The sequence below is a fragment of the Teleopsis dalmanni genome, chromosome 2 (assembly GCF_002237135.1).
Source record: "Teleopsis dalmanni isolate 2A chromosome 2, ASM223713v2, whole genome shotgun sequence".
Classification (NCBI taxonomy): Eukaryota; Metazoa; Arthropoda; class Insecta; order Diptera; family Diopsidae; genus Teleopsis; species Teleopsis dalmanni.
Genome location: NC_051847.1, coordinates 123,330,395 through 123,345,485, shown reverse-complemented (window position 1 = coordinate 123,345,485; position 15,091 = coordinate 123,330,395). Strand labels below are relative to the sequence as shown.

Genomic DNA, 15,091 nt, shown 5'->3' with positions numbered 1-15,091 from the left:
TCCTACGTATGCCTTTATATCCAGTCATTGACTGATTCTTTTAGCTTCTTTTAGTTAACAGAAGATAGAAAATTTGACCTAATGATAACCCTGCTTTGATAATTGTGGTTAAGATTTGATTGTAGGGCAGATAGGCTGTTGGAGTATACTACGAATTTCCCTTTAATAGTTGTAGCTTCTGTTTTTGAAATAGATGCACCCAAATAGTTAGTCAACCACTAGAGATAAAACAACTAGAATATTATTTGTAATGTTACTTGTTGAATAGGCTATGGAACATTGCTAATATGTTATAGGTGTGTTCTCCAATAGATGTCCGTTTTCGTGTTTAGATGAATAGTACATACATAACTAATATTTAATAATACTCACTAAATTATAACAACTGTGGCAAAGTCTAACAAGTTTGTGGGTTATTATTGACGAATAATGAAGGTTAATTTAGCCTTATTGCGATAACTTAAAATAGATTTATTGGATTTATTTTAATAGAAATTAATTATATAACAAAGTAAATAAACACTTTCTAATATAATTCTCATTATTTTATTTTCATTTCAGGTATACAACAGTATCTGTACGAAAATGGGCGTATCGACAACATATTTACAGACCCGTACTACGAACGCTTCACTGATTGCTTAGATGAAGTTGCAAGAAAGTTTTCGGTTTTGTATAATGATTCACGTAAGTATGGGAATTTGTTAAAGATATTTAAAAGCAAAGGCATTAATTTAAGCGCAAAATCTGTTAAGTTATCGGACGTGAATTTATATTTAAAATAATGTACAGATCATGGGCTGGGTTTGGAATTGGGAGAATATCAAAAATTATTTCAGTAAAATTTCTATAATTCAACTTTTCGTGTTATGGAGGTTAAAGAAAAAAATGAAATCATAGGGTTTAGTTTATTATTATTAAATCTCAAATTTTGAATAAATATATATTGTCAAAAGTAAATATTTATACTCCATTATTGGTGAATAGTAATAACATCTTCTTATAATTGAAGAGATTTTGCAAGTATGTGATTGCGTTATTCTCGAAAATAAATTAATCACTGACATTAGACATTAATATCGATTTGTAGAGATCGACTTTCAAAACTTCGACTTGTAAAGGAAAGGGTTACCTCTCAGGTGAAGAATGTTTATTATTCGGATTGTAGAGGTTAACGCCTTTAAGATGAACGGACGAAAATATTGCAATGAGTTAGAGAAATTGCAAATGAGTTATAAAAATTTTATTGTATATACTTCTTTCTATATATATATACATTTTTTTTATTAGACAATAATTGAAACTGATTACGTAATCCTAAAATAATACTTCTGGTCTTAACAGATATTATGCATCTATTATCATATAGCCTTTACTTTTATATATAGAATGCACAACATTTTATTTTAATTTTATTGCAAAAACTTCAATTTTCTTTAACAGAATACATTGTTACACGTGTTGAAGAAGAACATTTGTGGGAATGCAAGCAATTGGGGGCACATTCTCCACATGTTCTGCTCAGTACTTTGATGTTTTTCAATACAAAACACTTTAATTTGACTGTAAGTAATTTTCAATTAATTTGTAGAAACTATTTAAAATATGACGAACTATTATTTTTAGACTGTTGAGGAGCACATGCAATTATCATTTTCGCATATCATGAAGCATTGGAAGCGTTCGGCGCAAGCTACCAAAGCACCAGGCACACGTAATGTCCTTCTACGTTTTTATCCGCCGCAAGCTGGACTTGGTAAGTAATAAACATTTATATTTTTTTGGTGGCCAACTACTTTACTATTAATTTTGTTAACATATTAACACAGTACTGTTACTTCTTGTACGTGGTATCTAATTTAAATCAGATCTAATTTAAGTCAGTTCTGAAGACTTTTAGTTATGTAAGGTAGTATACGAAACAATAGTTGATCTAAGAGTTGTAATAATCAAGTTTAATGATCAACATCGGCACAATCAAATATTACTTCTACTTCTATTAAATACTATTCAGTGCATTGTCTCTTTTTTTTTCTACTACCTTTTGCTATTTTTCGACTCGAATCATTATTTTTTTGTTATAAAAAAAAGAAATTAATATGTGCCAATAAATATGGTACAGTTCTTTTTCAAGTTAACGCCAGCAAGAAAAGACAGTGAATGCATCAAAATTGCTTAACCAAGGGCCCTTTTTTCGATATCCATCTTTAGTCGCATAAATTGTTGTCAATATAGATTACAATCCATCGTTCGGTCAGGCAGAAGTGATTCATATTGCATGATACCTTTCGAGTCCCATCAAATATATAGCATTTTTCTTCTCATTATCGTCAATCATTATCATCATCATATGCTAATCTATAAGTTATATGTTGCAAGTGTATCATATATTAATATATCAGAAGTATAAAAATAGTTTTGTATTTTGATTCTTATCAGCTTACAGACCCGAACAATTAAACGCATTTATTTAAAAATGTTGGCAAATATTTCGTTCTTTATTAAGAACTTCATCAGTGCTATATAATAACAAACATTAATTTAAAGATAAAATACTAACATCCAAATATATATACCCTTTTTTTTATAAAATGCAATAATTTTCCTGTTCCACAATAGTCATTAGTAATTAAAATTGTATTAACAAATAAAAATAAAAAATTAAAACAATTAAAATTCACATATTAAAAATTAATAAACAATTTTTGGACATAAATAACGAGCATAACAAAACTAAAAAATTTTTTTAATAATAATATTCCGCCAAAAATATTGATAATAATAAACGTTCTCTTTTTTATATCTCTTATTACTCAATAAGAAGCTTAACAGCTGACTTTTATTTTCATTTATCTCTTATTTTTGATTAGCTTGTATTTATCCAATAAATTAGAGTAAAGTGTACTAAAATTATCCGTGTCTCTCTTGTAGTTTACCACCTGTTCATTATTTAATATGATGTGAATAACTTCACTCATTAATCTTTTATGATAATTATTTTCAATTTCCAGAATTATTACTTCATCAAAGTTAAAGCTATGTCCTTTAGAAATAGAATGTTCAGAAAGAGCTGTTTTTTTCCCATCATCTTTACGTTTACACGTACTTTTATGTTCACCAACTCTTTTTGCCAATCTTTGTTTGGTTGTGCCTATATAAGCTCTATTGCAATCATTACAATTGATCTTATAAATAAGATTTGACAAATTTTCTTTCTTTTCTTTGTCTTTAATCTTTGAGAATAAATTTCCTGTTGTTTTCAAGTTGTAAAGTACAATATCAATTATTTCCTCTTGTTTAAATAATTTTGATATTTTTTGAGAGAGTCCCGGTATATTAGGGAACTTACATCTAGGTTTATTGTTATTGACATTGTCAACTGTATTTTTTGATGTTTTTGTGCATTTATAGGACAGAAAGATTTTATTTATAAAATACTTAGGATAATTATTATTCATAAGTATCTGTCTAATTTGTTTCTTGTTATCATCCATAAACTTGTCATCACTGAGACTTGTAACTCTGCTAATCAAGTTTCTAACCGTATTAATTTTTTGGTGAATTGGGTGGTCTGATAGAAAATTAAGTAACCTTCCCGATGATGTAGGTTTCATATACCAGTTTGTAATAACTTTATTATTGTCCGATCTTATCACCATTATATCTAAAAACGGTATTGTTCCATTGCATTCAATCTCATACGTGAATTGAATACTCGAATTTATATTATTAAAAATCTCTACTGTCTTCTCTACCTCTTCTTTTGGTATTGCAAAAAGAGTATCATCTACATAATACATTGCCAATTTTACTTCATATGGTAATTTTTCCAAAACATTTGATATGATAATTTCCATAATAAAATTAGCTAATGATGGTGAAGATGGGTTTCCCATTGATGTTCCATCCAATTGGTGTATAATTTTGTGATTGAATTTGAAGAAACTGTTGTCAAAAAAAAAGTTTATGGATGATAACAAGAAACAAATTAGACAGATACTTATGAATAATAATTATCCTAAGTATTTTATAAATAAAATCTTTCTGTCCTATAAATGCACAAAAACATCAAAAAATACAGTTGACAATGTCAATAACAATAAACCTAGATGTAAGTTCCCTAATATACCGGGACTCTCTCAAAAAATTTCAAAATTATTTAAACAAGAGGAAATAATTGATATTGTACTTTACAACTTGAAAACAACAGGAAATTTATTCTCAAAGATTAAAGACAAAGAAAAGAAAGAAAATTTGTCAAATCTTATTTATAAGATCAATTGTAATGATTGCAATAGAGCTTATATAGGAACAACCAAACAAAGATTGGCAAAAAGAGTTGGTGAACATAAAAGTACGTGTAAACGTAAAGATGATGGGAAAAAAACAGCTCTTTCTGAACATTCTATGTCTAAAGGACATAGCTTTAACTTTGATAAAGTAATAATTCTGGAAATTGAAAATAATTATCATAAAAGATTAATGAGTGAAGTTATTCACATCATATTAAATAATGAACAGGTGGTAAACTACAAGAGAGACACGGATAATTTTAGCACACTTTACTCTAATTTATTGGATAAATACAAGCTAATCAAAAATAAGAGATAAATGAAAATAAAAGTCAGCTGTTAAGTTTCTTATTGAGTAATAAGAGATATAAAAAAGAGAACGTTTATTATTATCAATATTTTTGGCGGAATATTAATATTAAAAAAATTTTTTAGTTTTGTTATGCTCGTTATTTATGTCCAAAAATTGTTTATTAATTTTTAATGTGTGAATTTTAATTGTTTTAATTTTTTATTTTTATTGGTTAATACAATTTTAATTACTAATGACTATTGTGGAACAGGAAAATTATTGCATTTTATAAAAAATAAGGTATATATATTTGGATGTTAGTATTTTATCTTTAAATTAATGTTTGTTATTATATAGCACTGATGAAGTTCTTAATAAAGAACGAAATATTTGCCAACATTTTTAAATAAATGCGTTTAATTGTTCGGGTCTGTAAGCTGATAAGAATCAAAATACAAAACAAAAAAAATTTAAACAGACGATAAACTCCATCATATCAGTATAAAAATAGCACATCAACTAACCTTAGGTTCGGCTGCACAAAAATGCAATACAAGTAATCGATGATTCGCGCGTGTTCTATTAAAATTTTAGACCTTCTTGATTTTGATCCGAATTCAGTTTAGTATCTTCCATTGCCACTTCTGTGTGACACTATTTTCGCATATATTACTAATTTCAGTTAACTCTCAACACCCACATAATTTCAAAATTAATCGCACGTAATGATGACCAAACTTACACATTTAGATAGTATATGGAAAGAGTAGTACTGTAATATAGAAGAGTAGTGGTAAGGTAAAGGGGAAGATGAAAATGGTCACCTTAATATTATGGTTAATGCCATAAATCAATAAATTTGTATATGCACTTGAACATGAAAGTAAAGCTGCGGTGGGCTATATATTTGGGGCGTAGATATTTATGCGTCACAAGGAACTGTTTACCATATGACTATGTTCATACAAGTCTTGCAGGGTGTGAGGGACATTTTACATCCTCCAAAAATTTTAGACTGGGACCTGGAATATATTGTTTGGAGGATTGATACTTGGAGGTTCTTGCTGATACTTGACTTAATATGATACGAAGAAAAGACTTAACATAAGTTATATGAAACCAGGACTTACGAACTGTAGCGCAATGGATGTAAGAATGGTAAACCTGTAACATGCGATGACAGCTGGTTTAAAATCAATGATGATTATTAGTGAATTCTCTATACCTTCATGCTACCTATATCATTTAACAATGATCTTTACCAATGGTGCTCCTGGTAAATGTAATAAAACTTAAACTTGACAATTTGTGCGATTACACCCAAAAATAATATTTAACGTAATTAAGTATTCAATTCAATTCAAGAACTTTCATCTACATATATATCACCTGGCGGGTTTTCAATGTACTGACTTTGAAAAGTTATAAATTAATAAGTTTTTCAATGATGGTAATCCCAGATATTAACTCTAAATAAAAATTTTGGACTATGTGTTCCTCCTTATCTAGTATATCATACAGTTTGATTCAGCGGTTTTGCTAGTAATTTGATTTAAACATTTATTTGATATGGTATTTGGTATGGATCATCCACATTTTAAAAACCCTTTTCTGTAGAGATTATGTAGTATTAATATCATGCAGATCGATTCAACGGTTTAGGATTGATACAAACAAAAAACAAGATTTTTAAATTTATATATAAATTGACAAAATGTTATAATTTTCTAATCTTTTGTATATTATTTTATATTACAGAAGCTAATCCTCGTAAAAAGAAAGTGTATGAACAGCAAGAGAACGAAGAAAATCCTCTACGTTGCCCTGTTCGTTTATACGAATTTTATCTTTCAAAATGGTAAGGATTTTCTTAATGTAATAATTGAAATTTCTACAAGTAATACGAAATAATTATTTTTACAGTCCTGAAAGCGTTAAAACTCGTAATGATGTCTTTTATTTGCAACCAGAACGTTCCTGTGTGCCGGACTCACCTGTCTGGTATTCAACGCAAGCCCTTAGTAAAGAATCATTACAGAAAATGTTACATCGCGTTAAAATGGTCAAGGAGATAAACATTGCGCTCTTGACAAGCTAATCTAGCAATTGTTTTAACATCTCTCACATTCACACACAATCAAATTTAATGCAAAAATCTACATATAACAGAAACAATCCATAATGATAAATGCTTTCATTGTGTCAGTCGCTACAAGCGTTAGCAGTAAAGCAAATAATTCTTTTGACTTTAAAACGTAATATTTAAATGCAATAAGCAAATATAAAATTCGCTAATACGAATTAATATATTAATAGTTTGACAGTGACATGTGTATTTATTTTAGAAGTCACAGACTAAGGCTTAGCTACATTTTTATTGTGTAAATTTTAAACTATAACCTGAACTTAATTAAATATTATGTATTGTTTTTCGAACTAATTTTCAACAAATTATTGCCACACAAATTTCATTGCAGTATATCAAATTAAAATTTAAAATATAATATAAAAAAATTATGATGAATTAACTGTATAGTCTAAGATTAGATTAAAGCATGATTTATAAAATTCAATTTGTTTTGTACATTTTCAAATATTAAAACAAAAACAAAAATCACAAAAAAAATCCTTACATTGCAAAACATATAAAATTAATTACAATATAAAAAACTATCTAAATTGACTATACTTTTAAAATCCGTACTCTATTATTATGGACGTTGTTAAATGTTTTATATCTAAAATAATTTTTTTTTATTTAAATTGAATTGTAATAAAACAATAAAACAAAAACTTATAAATTCACAACACAATTTTTTATATATTCTTAAATATTAAGAAAAAAAACAATGTTTCTAAAATATAAATTTATAATAAGGGTTCAAATACAAATTATAAAAAAATTAATTATATATAGTAAATATTTTGGAATTTAGAAATAAGTAAAAATTATAGAATTATAATATATATGTAAAAAGTATGTACGCATATTAAAGAATTCAATAAGTAAAACAAAGGGTATATATTTTTAACACATGAAATTGATTCGGATAGGAATGTATGTATAAAGAAATTGTTTTTAAAAATGTATAATTTTCTTATTAAAAGATAATAGATATTATATTCTTTCATACATAATGTGTGACAGACCTGTCCTCAATGATGCAATTAACACCAAATCTTCATTGGATATTCACGACAATATCAAAAAATCGCTTTTATTGTAAGTAAAATATTTTTTTATTTTTATATATAATATTTTTTAATATTGTTACATTTTATTATTATAGTTCTATATATACATGTTTATCTTATAACATCCATAGTTTTAATGTCAATAACGCGAAGTAAATATTAATCTAATCTTGAAAATTTAGAAATTGGCGAATTTGTCTGCGTCACAAAATGTACCCTAAATTTAAAACAATGGATTGATTATATTATTTTTCGCAATTTAAATACAAAAATAAGTGGGAATTAAAATAAACGCAGTTATAAGAATACGTATTAGAAGCTTAATATAAATAAACTCAGTTATAAGAATAAGAAAAAGAAAAATGCTTATACAAAATAATATAATATAAAAAAGCAGATTTTCGCGAGATTACAAACGTTACCATTCCGCATCACCGTTTGATTTTTGAAAAACATAATCCTTCCCAGCTATATTCATAATACCATCTTTAAGGTAGAATTTCCATTTATTACGCGAACGTGTTATCTACATAAAATATTAAAATGTATGAAATATATATTATCCATATCATATATATAATTTGTTTAATTACCTTATCGTATTGACAAACAATGACATTATCAGTATCGAAAAGATCAGTGGAGTCCTCATCACTCACATCATCTCCGCTGTTAAGTGGTTCTTCTTCAGCTCCATCTTCATTTTCTATATCTTCGTCTTCATCCTTATCAATATCCTCATCGTCTTCATCAATATTGTCATCACTAACATCGCTTTCCTCTTCATCTGTAGTATCCACCAGTTGACCATCAAGTTGTTTTGATGGATTAAACTCTAAAAATAAAAAATAAGTTAAATGAAATAAGGTAAAAGCAAAGAAAACATAAGCAAATGCTAATTTGTGGAGGCATAAAGGATACAGTAATAAATAGAAAAAGACACAAAAGATTCCAATCTGAATTTTTTAGATGACTAAATTATTTTGAACTGGACGTACTTTTCTATCATACATGTAAAAGTTGTCATGCACAAAATACAAAACGAGAAACAATATATTTAAAAATAGCGGTCAGAAAAGGTTCACTACGATATGCACCAAAGTATTGTATGGCAATTTCTTAAAGTTGCAACACGGTATATTAAGATTATATGTTGAATCGGCTTTTCATAGGATAATTGTGCAGAAATCTTTTGAAAGCCGTAAGGAAGTTGTGTGCCACTTCTGGTCAACTCATAAGCTTCTTAGTTGCCAGGAATATCCGTATAGGAAGAAAACGATTAGACGTAAAATATATCGACATCTCATCATAAAATTTACGACACTTCAAATCAAGTTCAGGTATTGCATAGACACCAGCACGGGCATAATTGCCGATTGGCTGTCACCAAAAATGTAAACATTTCTCTCAAATATTTATTATGAAGAAGTCACCTTATTTCGAAATGGAGTAACTTCTGACCTGAAAAAATATAATAACAATTTAGGTGAGTTTGTTATTATAATAACTTGTATTTATTTTTAATTCCTCGTCAGTATATGAGGAGAGAAATTATAATCCAGCAAAGAAGGTATGACATCGTATTAATACAAATAACAGTTTTTTACGAAGTTATACGATGACTGCAATTGGATAAGGACCGTTATTGCTACAGGAGGCCGACGTTTTTCGTCTTTAAGAAATTTATGCCGAAAGTGTGTTGAGAATGTCCCTGTGATCCTAACGAGGTGGTCTCGAACAGTGTTATGAGCTGTGGCTATTTTGTGACGACATTGGACATTGTTAAACTGGGTATTTAGTATATTGGACGGCCACTTTATTATAGAAAGCTAAGAAGTTTGCTTCCAATATAAAACTGTATATTTTAGCACACAAATCCTGTTTAGATAAACAAATAGTTATCAAAATAACTGAAGAAAATTACACACACAGAGGTGCCAGATAAAACCCATCCTTTATAACGGGCTATATATCAATATTCTACGATTTAGTTGAATGCGTTCTTGGTGTAAAAATGTAGTAATAAAACAAAGAAGAATTAATATTTCTTAACAAATATATGATTTTGGAATCTATCTTTGTTACTTTAAAGAATAGTAAATATATTTTTGGAATGTAGTTTAATTATAGACTAGAGTCCATAAATTTTGGTGTTACATCAAATTTGTAGTAAATGGTCGTATACAGTTATGATTTATTAATCTTGTGTTTTTTGATTGATTTGTATTGCATCTTAAATATAGCAAGTAGATATAGTGAAAGGTTTTTACATTCAATATGCTTAAATAAATAAATAAGATTATAAATTAACTATTATAAGGAAACTACTTACTTTGTATACTAAGATTTTGTAGCGCCGCTGTAACGTGTTGTTGTAGCACAGAATTAGCCAAAGTTGTTGGCAAAGATATAATAGATGATATTAGCTGCGCAGTTAAGATTTGTGTAAGTTGGTTTTCTTGCAAGGCTGAGGCTGGCACATGTATAGTAAGTACGCGCGGTTCCGTGTTATGGGTTCCGGGTTGAGCAGGTAAAGTAATCTGGAAGAAAACAAATTTACAAAAAACAAATTTAAAAAAAATATGCTTTTATAATTAAAAAATATAAAATGATTGTTATATGCACTAAACTTACATTAACGGGCATAATTCGACATGGATCTAGTGCGGCGACAATTGGCAAGGGACCAGTGGCTGATGTTTGTTGTTGTGCTGTTAAAGGACCATTCGTTAGATGTGATGTCTGAGGTACATTTATTTTTTGTTGCTGTTGTTGCAAAATCGTTGCACCAACAGAATTTGTTTGCAATGCTGTTGGATTCGAATCATTTTTATTATTTGTACCGTTGATCATACCTGAAATACTATTTCCAGACGAATTAGTCAATCCGACTGTTGCGCCTCCTGTTGATCCAGCATTGCCGGCAATACCTGGTTTTATATCCAAATTTGTGGTTGCAGAATTAGTTGTTGCTATTGCTGAAGAATTGTTATGTTGAGCAGCTGCAGCAATAGCTGCTTGTCTTTTAGCTTTAGCCGCAGAGGCCTAGTAAATGTAAAAACATTATTAAAAAAAGGTTCATATAAATTTCAATAACATTGCACACAACTGAAAATTAAAGTGCAACATGCAATAATGCCCAAGTGATTAATGTATTTGTTTGTAATGAGTATTTTTTATTTAACACTTCGTTCAATAATGTGTGTGACTGACACTTAGATGGCGGCACTAATACTAAATAAATATTTTTTTTTTGAAAGTGGCAACCTTTTTAGGCTTACTGTCAAAATCATATGTTAATCCGACCATTTGTTTACAAGTTACAGTGCTTTAAGTGACGCTACTTTTGAGTTTTCAAAAAAAAAATGAATTCAAAGCAATTCCGTGTGCTGATTTATCATTGTTTCTTAATGAAAAAAAATACTGTTTAATGCCACGAATGGCTTAAAAAACATTATTCGGACTCTGCTCCATCAAAAAGAAGCATTTGTTTTTGGTATGCCGAATTCAAACGTGGTCGTACAGACACCAATGACATTCCATCTACTGGACGGCCAAATGACGCTGTTATTCCGGAAAACGTTGAAAAAACACTGAAAATCATTATGACCGACTGTAAAGTGAAAGTGAGGGAGATTGGTGAAATTCTACAGATATCAACAGGCAGTATACACACCATAATACACGAACATTTGGGTATGAAAAAGGTGTTTTCCAAATGGGTGCCGCGTTTGCTCACACCGGAACAAAAACAACAACGAATCGATGATTCAAAGAGCTGTTTGGACACGTTTACGCGCAATAAGTCGGAGTTTTTGCGTCGGTACATCACGATGGATGAAACCTGGATCCACCATTTCACTCCAGAGTCAAATCGGCAGTCTGCTGAGTGGCATGCAGCCGGTGAAAGCCGCCCAAAGCGACCAAAAACGCAGCAGTTGGCTGGCAAGGTTATGGCGTCTGTATTTTGGGATGCGCATGGAATAATATTCATCGACTATCTCCAGAAGGGGAAGACCATTAACAGCGACTATTATATAGCGTTATTGGAGCGTTTGAAAGACGAAATCGCAAAGAAACGGCCTCATATGGCGAAAACAGTTTTGTTCCACCAAGACAATGCACCGTGTTACAAGTCGATGAAAACGATGGCAAAATTGAACGAATTGAGCTACGAATTGCTGTCGCACCCATCGTATTCTCCAGATCTGGCCCCCAGCGACTACTGGCTCTTCGCAGACCTCAAAAAGATGCTCCGTGGTAAGAGATTTGGCTCAAATGATGAAGTAATCGCCGAAACTAACGCCTATTTTGAAGGCAAAGAAAAATCGTTTTACAAAGGCGGTATCGAAAGATTGCAAAAGCGCTGGAATGATTGTATCCCCCTAAAAGGGGACTATGTTGATGAATAAAAACGAATTTTGGTAAAAAAAATGTGTTTTAATTAGTTAGTCACACACATTATTGAACGAAGTGTTATAAGAGCATCTAGAATCATATCCTCCAGAAATGAGTTCCTCTTAATACAGTTAACTAACTATCTAGTCATCGATTTAACTTGTACATTCATGGTATATGATATATTCATTTCGAAGTAGCGAACAGTTTTTGATGTTTGAAGGCTTATCAAATGGAACAAAATATTATTTCTAAGTATAGAACAGCATTATTAGTAGCCCACTATTATTATTAGTCATAATGTCGAATATGTCAGAACAATGTTAGCTATATATAATGTATGTGCTTAGCTAGATAATTAAATAGTTCGTTTTTCTGATTACACCCTAAAATTTTAAACATAGGAAAAAGCATGGATTCATATTTCGTAAACACACAAGCTATTGCATGGATGGCTCTTCGGTTTTTATTTTAGGGTTCTGATTTATATGACGAGTATTTTTTATTGTGAAGTCTCAATTAGTAATGACAGATTATATTTGTGTTAAAACAACTGGTTAAGTTGTTAAGACAATTTGAAAAAGAGTCCCAAATGAATGTGTATCTAAAAAAATCTGTTCTAATTATAATCAAAACAGTGAACTGTTACAAAACTTCGATATAAAATAGTTAGTCAACTGACTAACTATCACAATCCTGTGACTTAAGAGCAAAATAAAATAGCGATGGTAGGATAGAATAGAGAGAGTATTTTCTATGGTTGAAGCAAGTGTATGCTGGACTCATTTAAAAATAAAATATTGTTCTCAATAGTTAAAAAGAAGTTAAATATCTGTAGGGACTGAACTACAACCAATCCTAAAGTTCGGAATTTTTAATAGAAGTACAGAAAACCGATGACGTGAATGAAATAACACTTTACACACACCGCAGAAAGCATCACTTTTAAGTTTCTAGATTGGAGTTAAGTTAATGAAAACATCCAGTAAAAAAAATCTAAATTCTAAACTCAGTCTATATAGGTATATTTTAAATAAGGCAGAAAAAATCGCTTGCTATTCTTTGTATATGTGGATCAAATCTCAGAATCTAGTTTGGAAAATCAAAATTCAAAATCAAGTAATTTACACAGAAAAATTCACGTTTTTAAATGCGCCTTCATTTTCTAAGACGATCGGCTGTGACGCCTTTAAAATTTATGACTGTAATAACGATTTCATGTAAACATATCGGATTTTCTTCAGGTAGATATACTAAATGCCCACTTCTTTCGCCTTCTACTTGTTTTGGAAGAACATACTCTATTTTCAAGCTCTTGAGACGAGTTTAATGAAAGCACAAGCATTCGATGGCACTGTCTCCCAGAAGTTATAGCATAATTGGGTCGGTTAATTACATTTAACCTATTTGTGTTTAAATTACAGCACCGAGCCCTGGGCTCCCTAAGTCGATTAACGATATGCTCAATACAATTTTTAATGGAGTTATAAGTTATCTGCTGAGTTCACTCAGACATACTGAACGATCGAATAAAAATCATGCACACATGTGTTGTTTTTAATGAAATTCGTGTTGATATAAATAATAATTAATTAACAATATTTAATTACCTTTGATGGCTGCATCCACCAGCGTTTGCAAAATGACGTTTACAAATGCCCATTCGAATGCAAAAATAATTTAATAATTGGTAATAAAATATGTTTGTAGTATAAGCGATGAAGGTGATGACATAGTTAAAGTAAAGAACATATGCGATGCAATTTATAATGCAAAATTTGTTTATTGTTTATCGTTTGATCAGCATCAAATTGTTGTTGGTTTTGTACATAAACAGCATTTATTTTACGACAGCAGCACATTGGACAACACGAAGCATTTCAAAAATTAAAAATAAATAAAAACATGAAAAACAATTATTAAATATAATCAATAATGTTTTCCTTTCAATTTTTCCACTTACAAGAGGATTAACAAAAGTTCGCTTAGTCATCTTCAAAAAAAAAAAAAAAAATGTCAAAAATAACTGATTTTTCATAACTTGGAACATCATCATTTCTTGCTTTTCAACATTTTTGAAATCGGTAGATCCACTCTCTAAGAAAACCATACCCAAAATCATGCCTCACAATTGTCGAAGATCCTTTTCTTCATATGCTTTTTATGTTTGGAAACAACTCGAACTCACACGACGCTATATTTGGGGAGTATGGTGTGCTGGTGATCGGGATCAGAAAGTATCTCACAGCTCTTTTTGTTTTGGTTTCTCAACCAATTTTCGAGAACTTGTGATAAGTACGTTTCAGTATATCTTTTGACAGTTAGAGTCTCTCCAATCTTTCTAGGAATATTATCTGTTGGGAGTTCAAGCGTTTGAAGCCACTACCAAGCAAAAAGAAAACAAATTAAAAGAAAGACAACCGACTCGGTCAAGTGTCAGAAATCAACAGAACTTCTTTATTAAATTCAAAAGTAATTCACACAATTTTGGGGTTGCCAAGTGCAACAAAAATAAAAAGTATTAAAAAAAATTATGTTAGGGTTATAAATTAGAAATTGGGCAAGTGTGAGAACAACAAGATCTTCAGGACATTCTGAAAGTGGGAAGAGCGGACAAGAGTTAATGATGGCAGCAATTTGACAAACCAATGTGCGTAGTTCATCAAAATTAAAGATTGTAAGGCCAATTGCTCGGCAGAAGTGCCATTTCGCTGTTTTTATGGCAAATTCTCACAGGAAACTGAAATGTGGCGATCCAGAAGGTACAAACTTTCATTCTATACTGTCGCTAAGACATTGATGTTGTAACTGCTCACGATGTTTTTGAGAAGAAACGTCTTCTAAGCTCAGCAAGTTAAACTTTCTAATTGGTACTCCATTAACATCTATCATTGAGCCTGACACTACAATCTTG

At 30.0% G+C, this 15,091-nt stretch overlaps 2 protein-coding genes across 7 annotated transcripts in view; both read right to left on the bottom strand.

Annotated features, from left to right (window-relative positions):
• LOC119682001 (lethal(3)malignant brain tumor-like protein 1) overlaps nucleotides 1-15,091 on the bottom strand; it is a 428,722-nt gene that overhangs the window by 20,452 nt on the left and 393,179 nt on the right. The gene's annotated exons all lie outside the window — the stretch shown is intronic.
• LOC119682005 (transcription initiation factor IIA subunit 1-like) lies at nucleotides 7,810-10,709 on the bottom strand (the record flags this gene model as incomplete). Of its 2 annotated transcripts, XM_038095332.1 has the most annotated exon segments (5): nucleotides 7,866-7,996; nucleotides 8,202-8,305; nucleotides 8,373-8,614; nucleotides 10,112-10,319; nucleotides 10,414-10,709. In XM_038095332.1, coding segments are annotated over 5 exon segments (908 nt in total), but the record flags the coding sequence as incomplete, so codon positions are not given.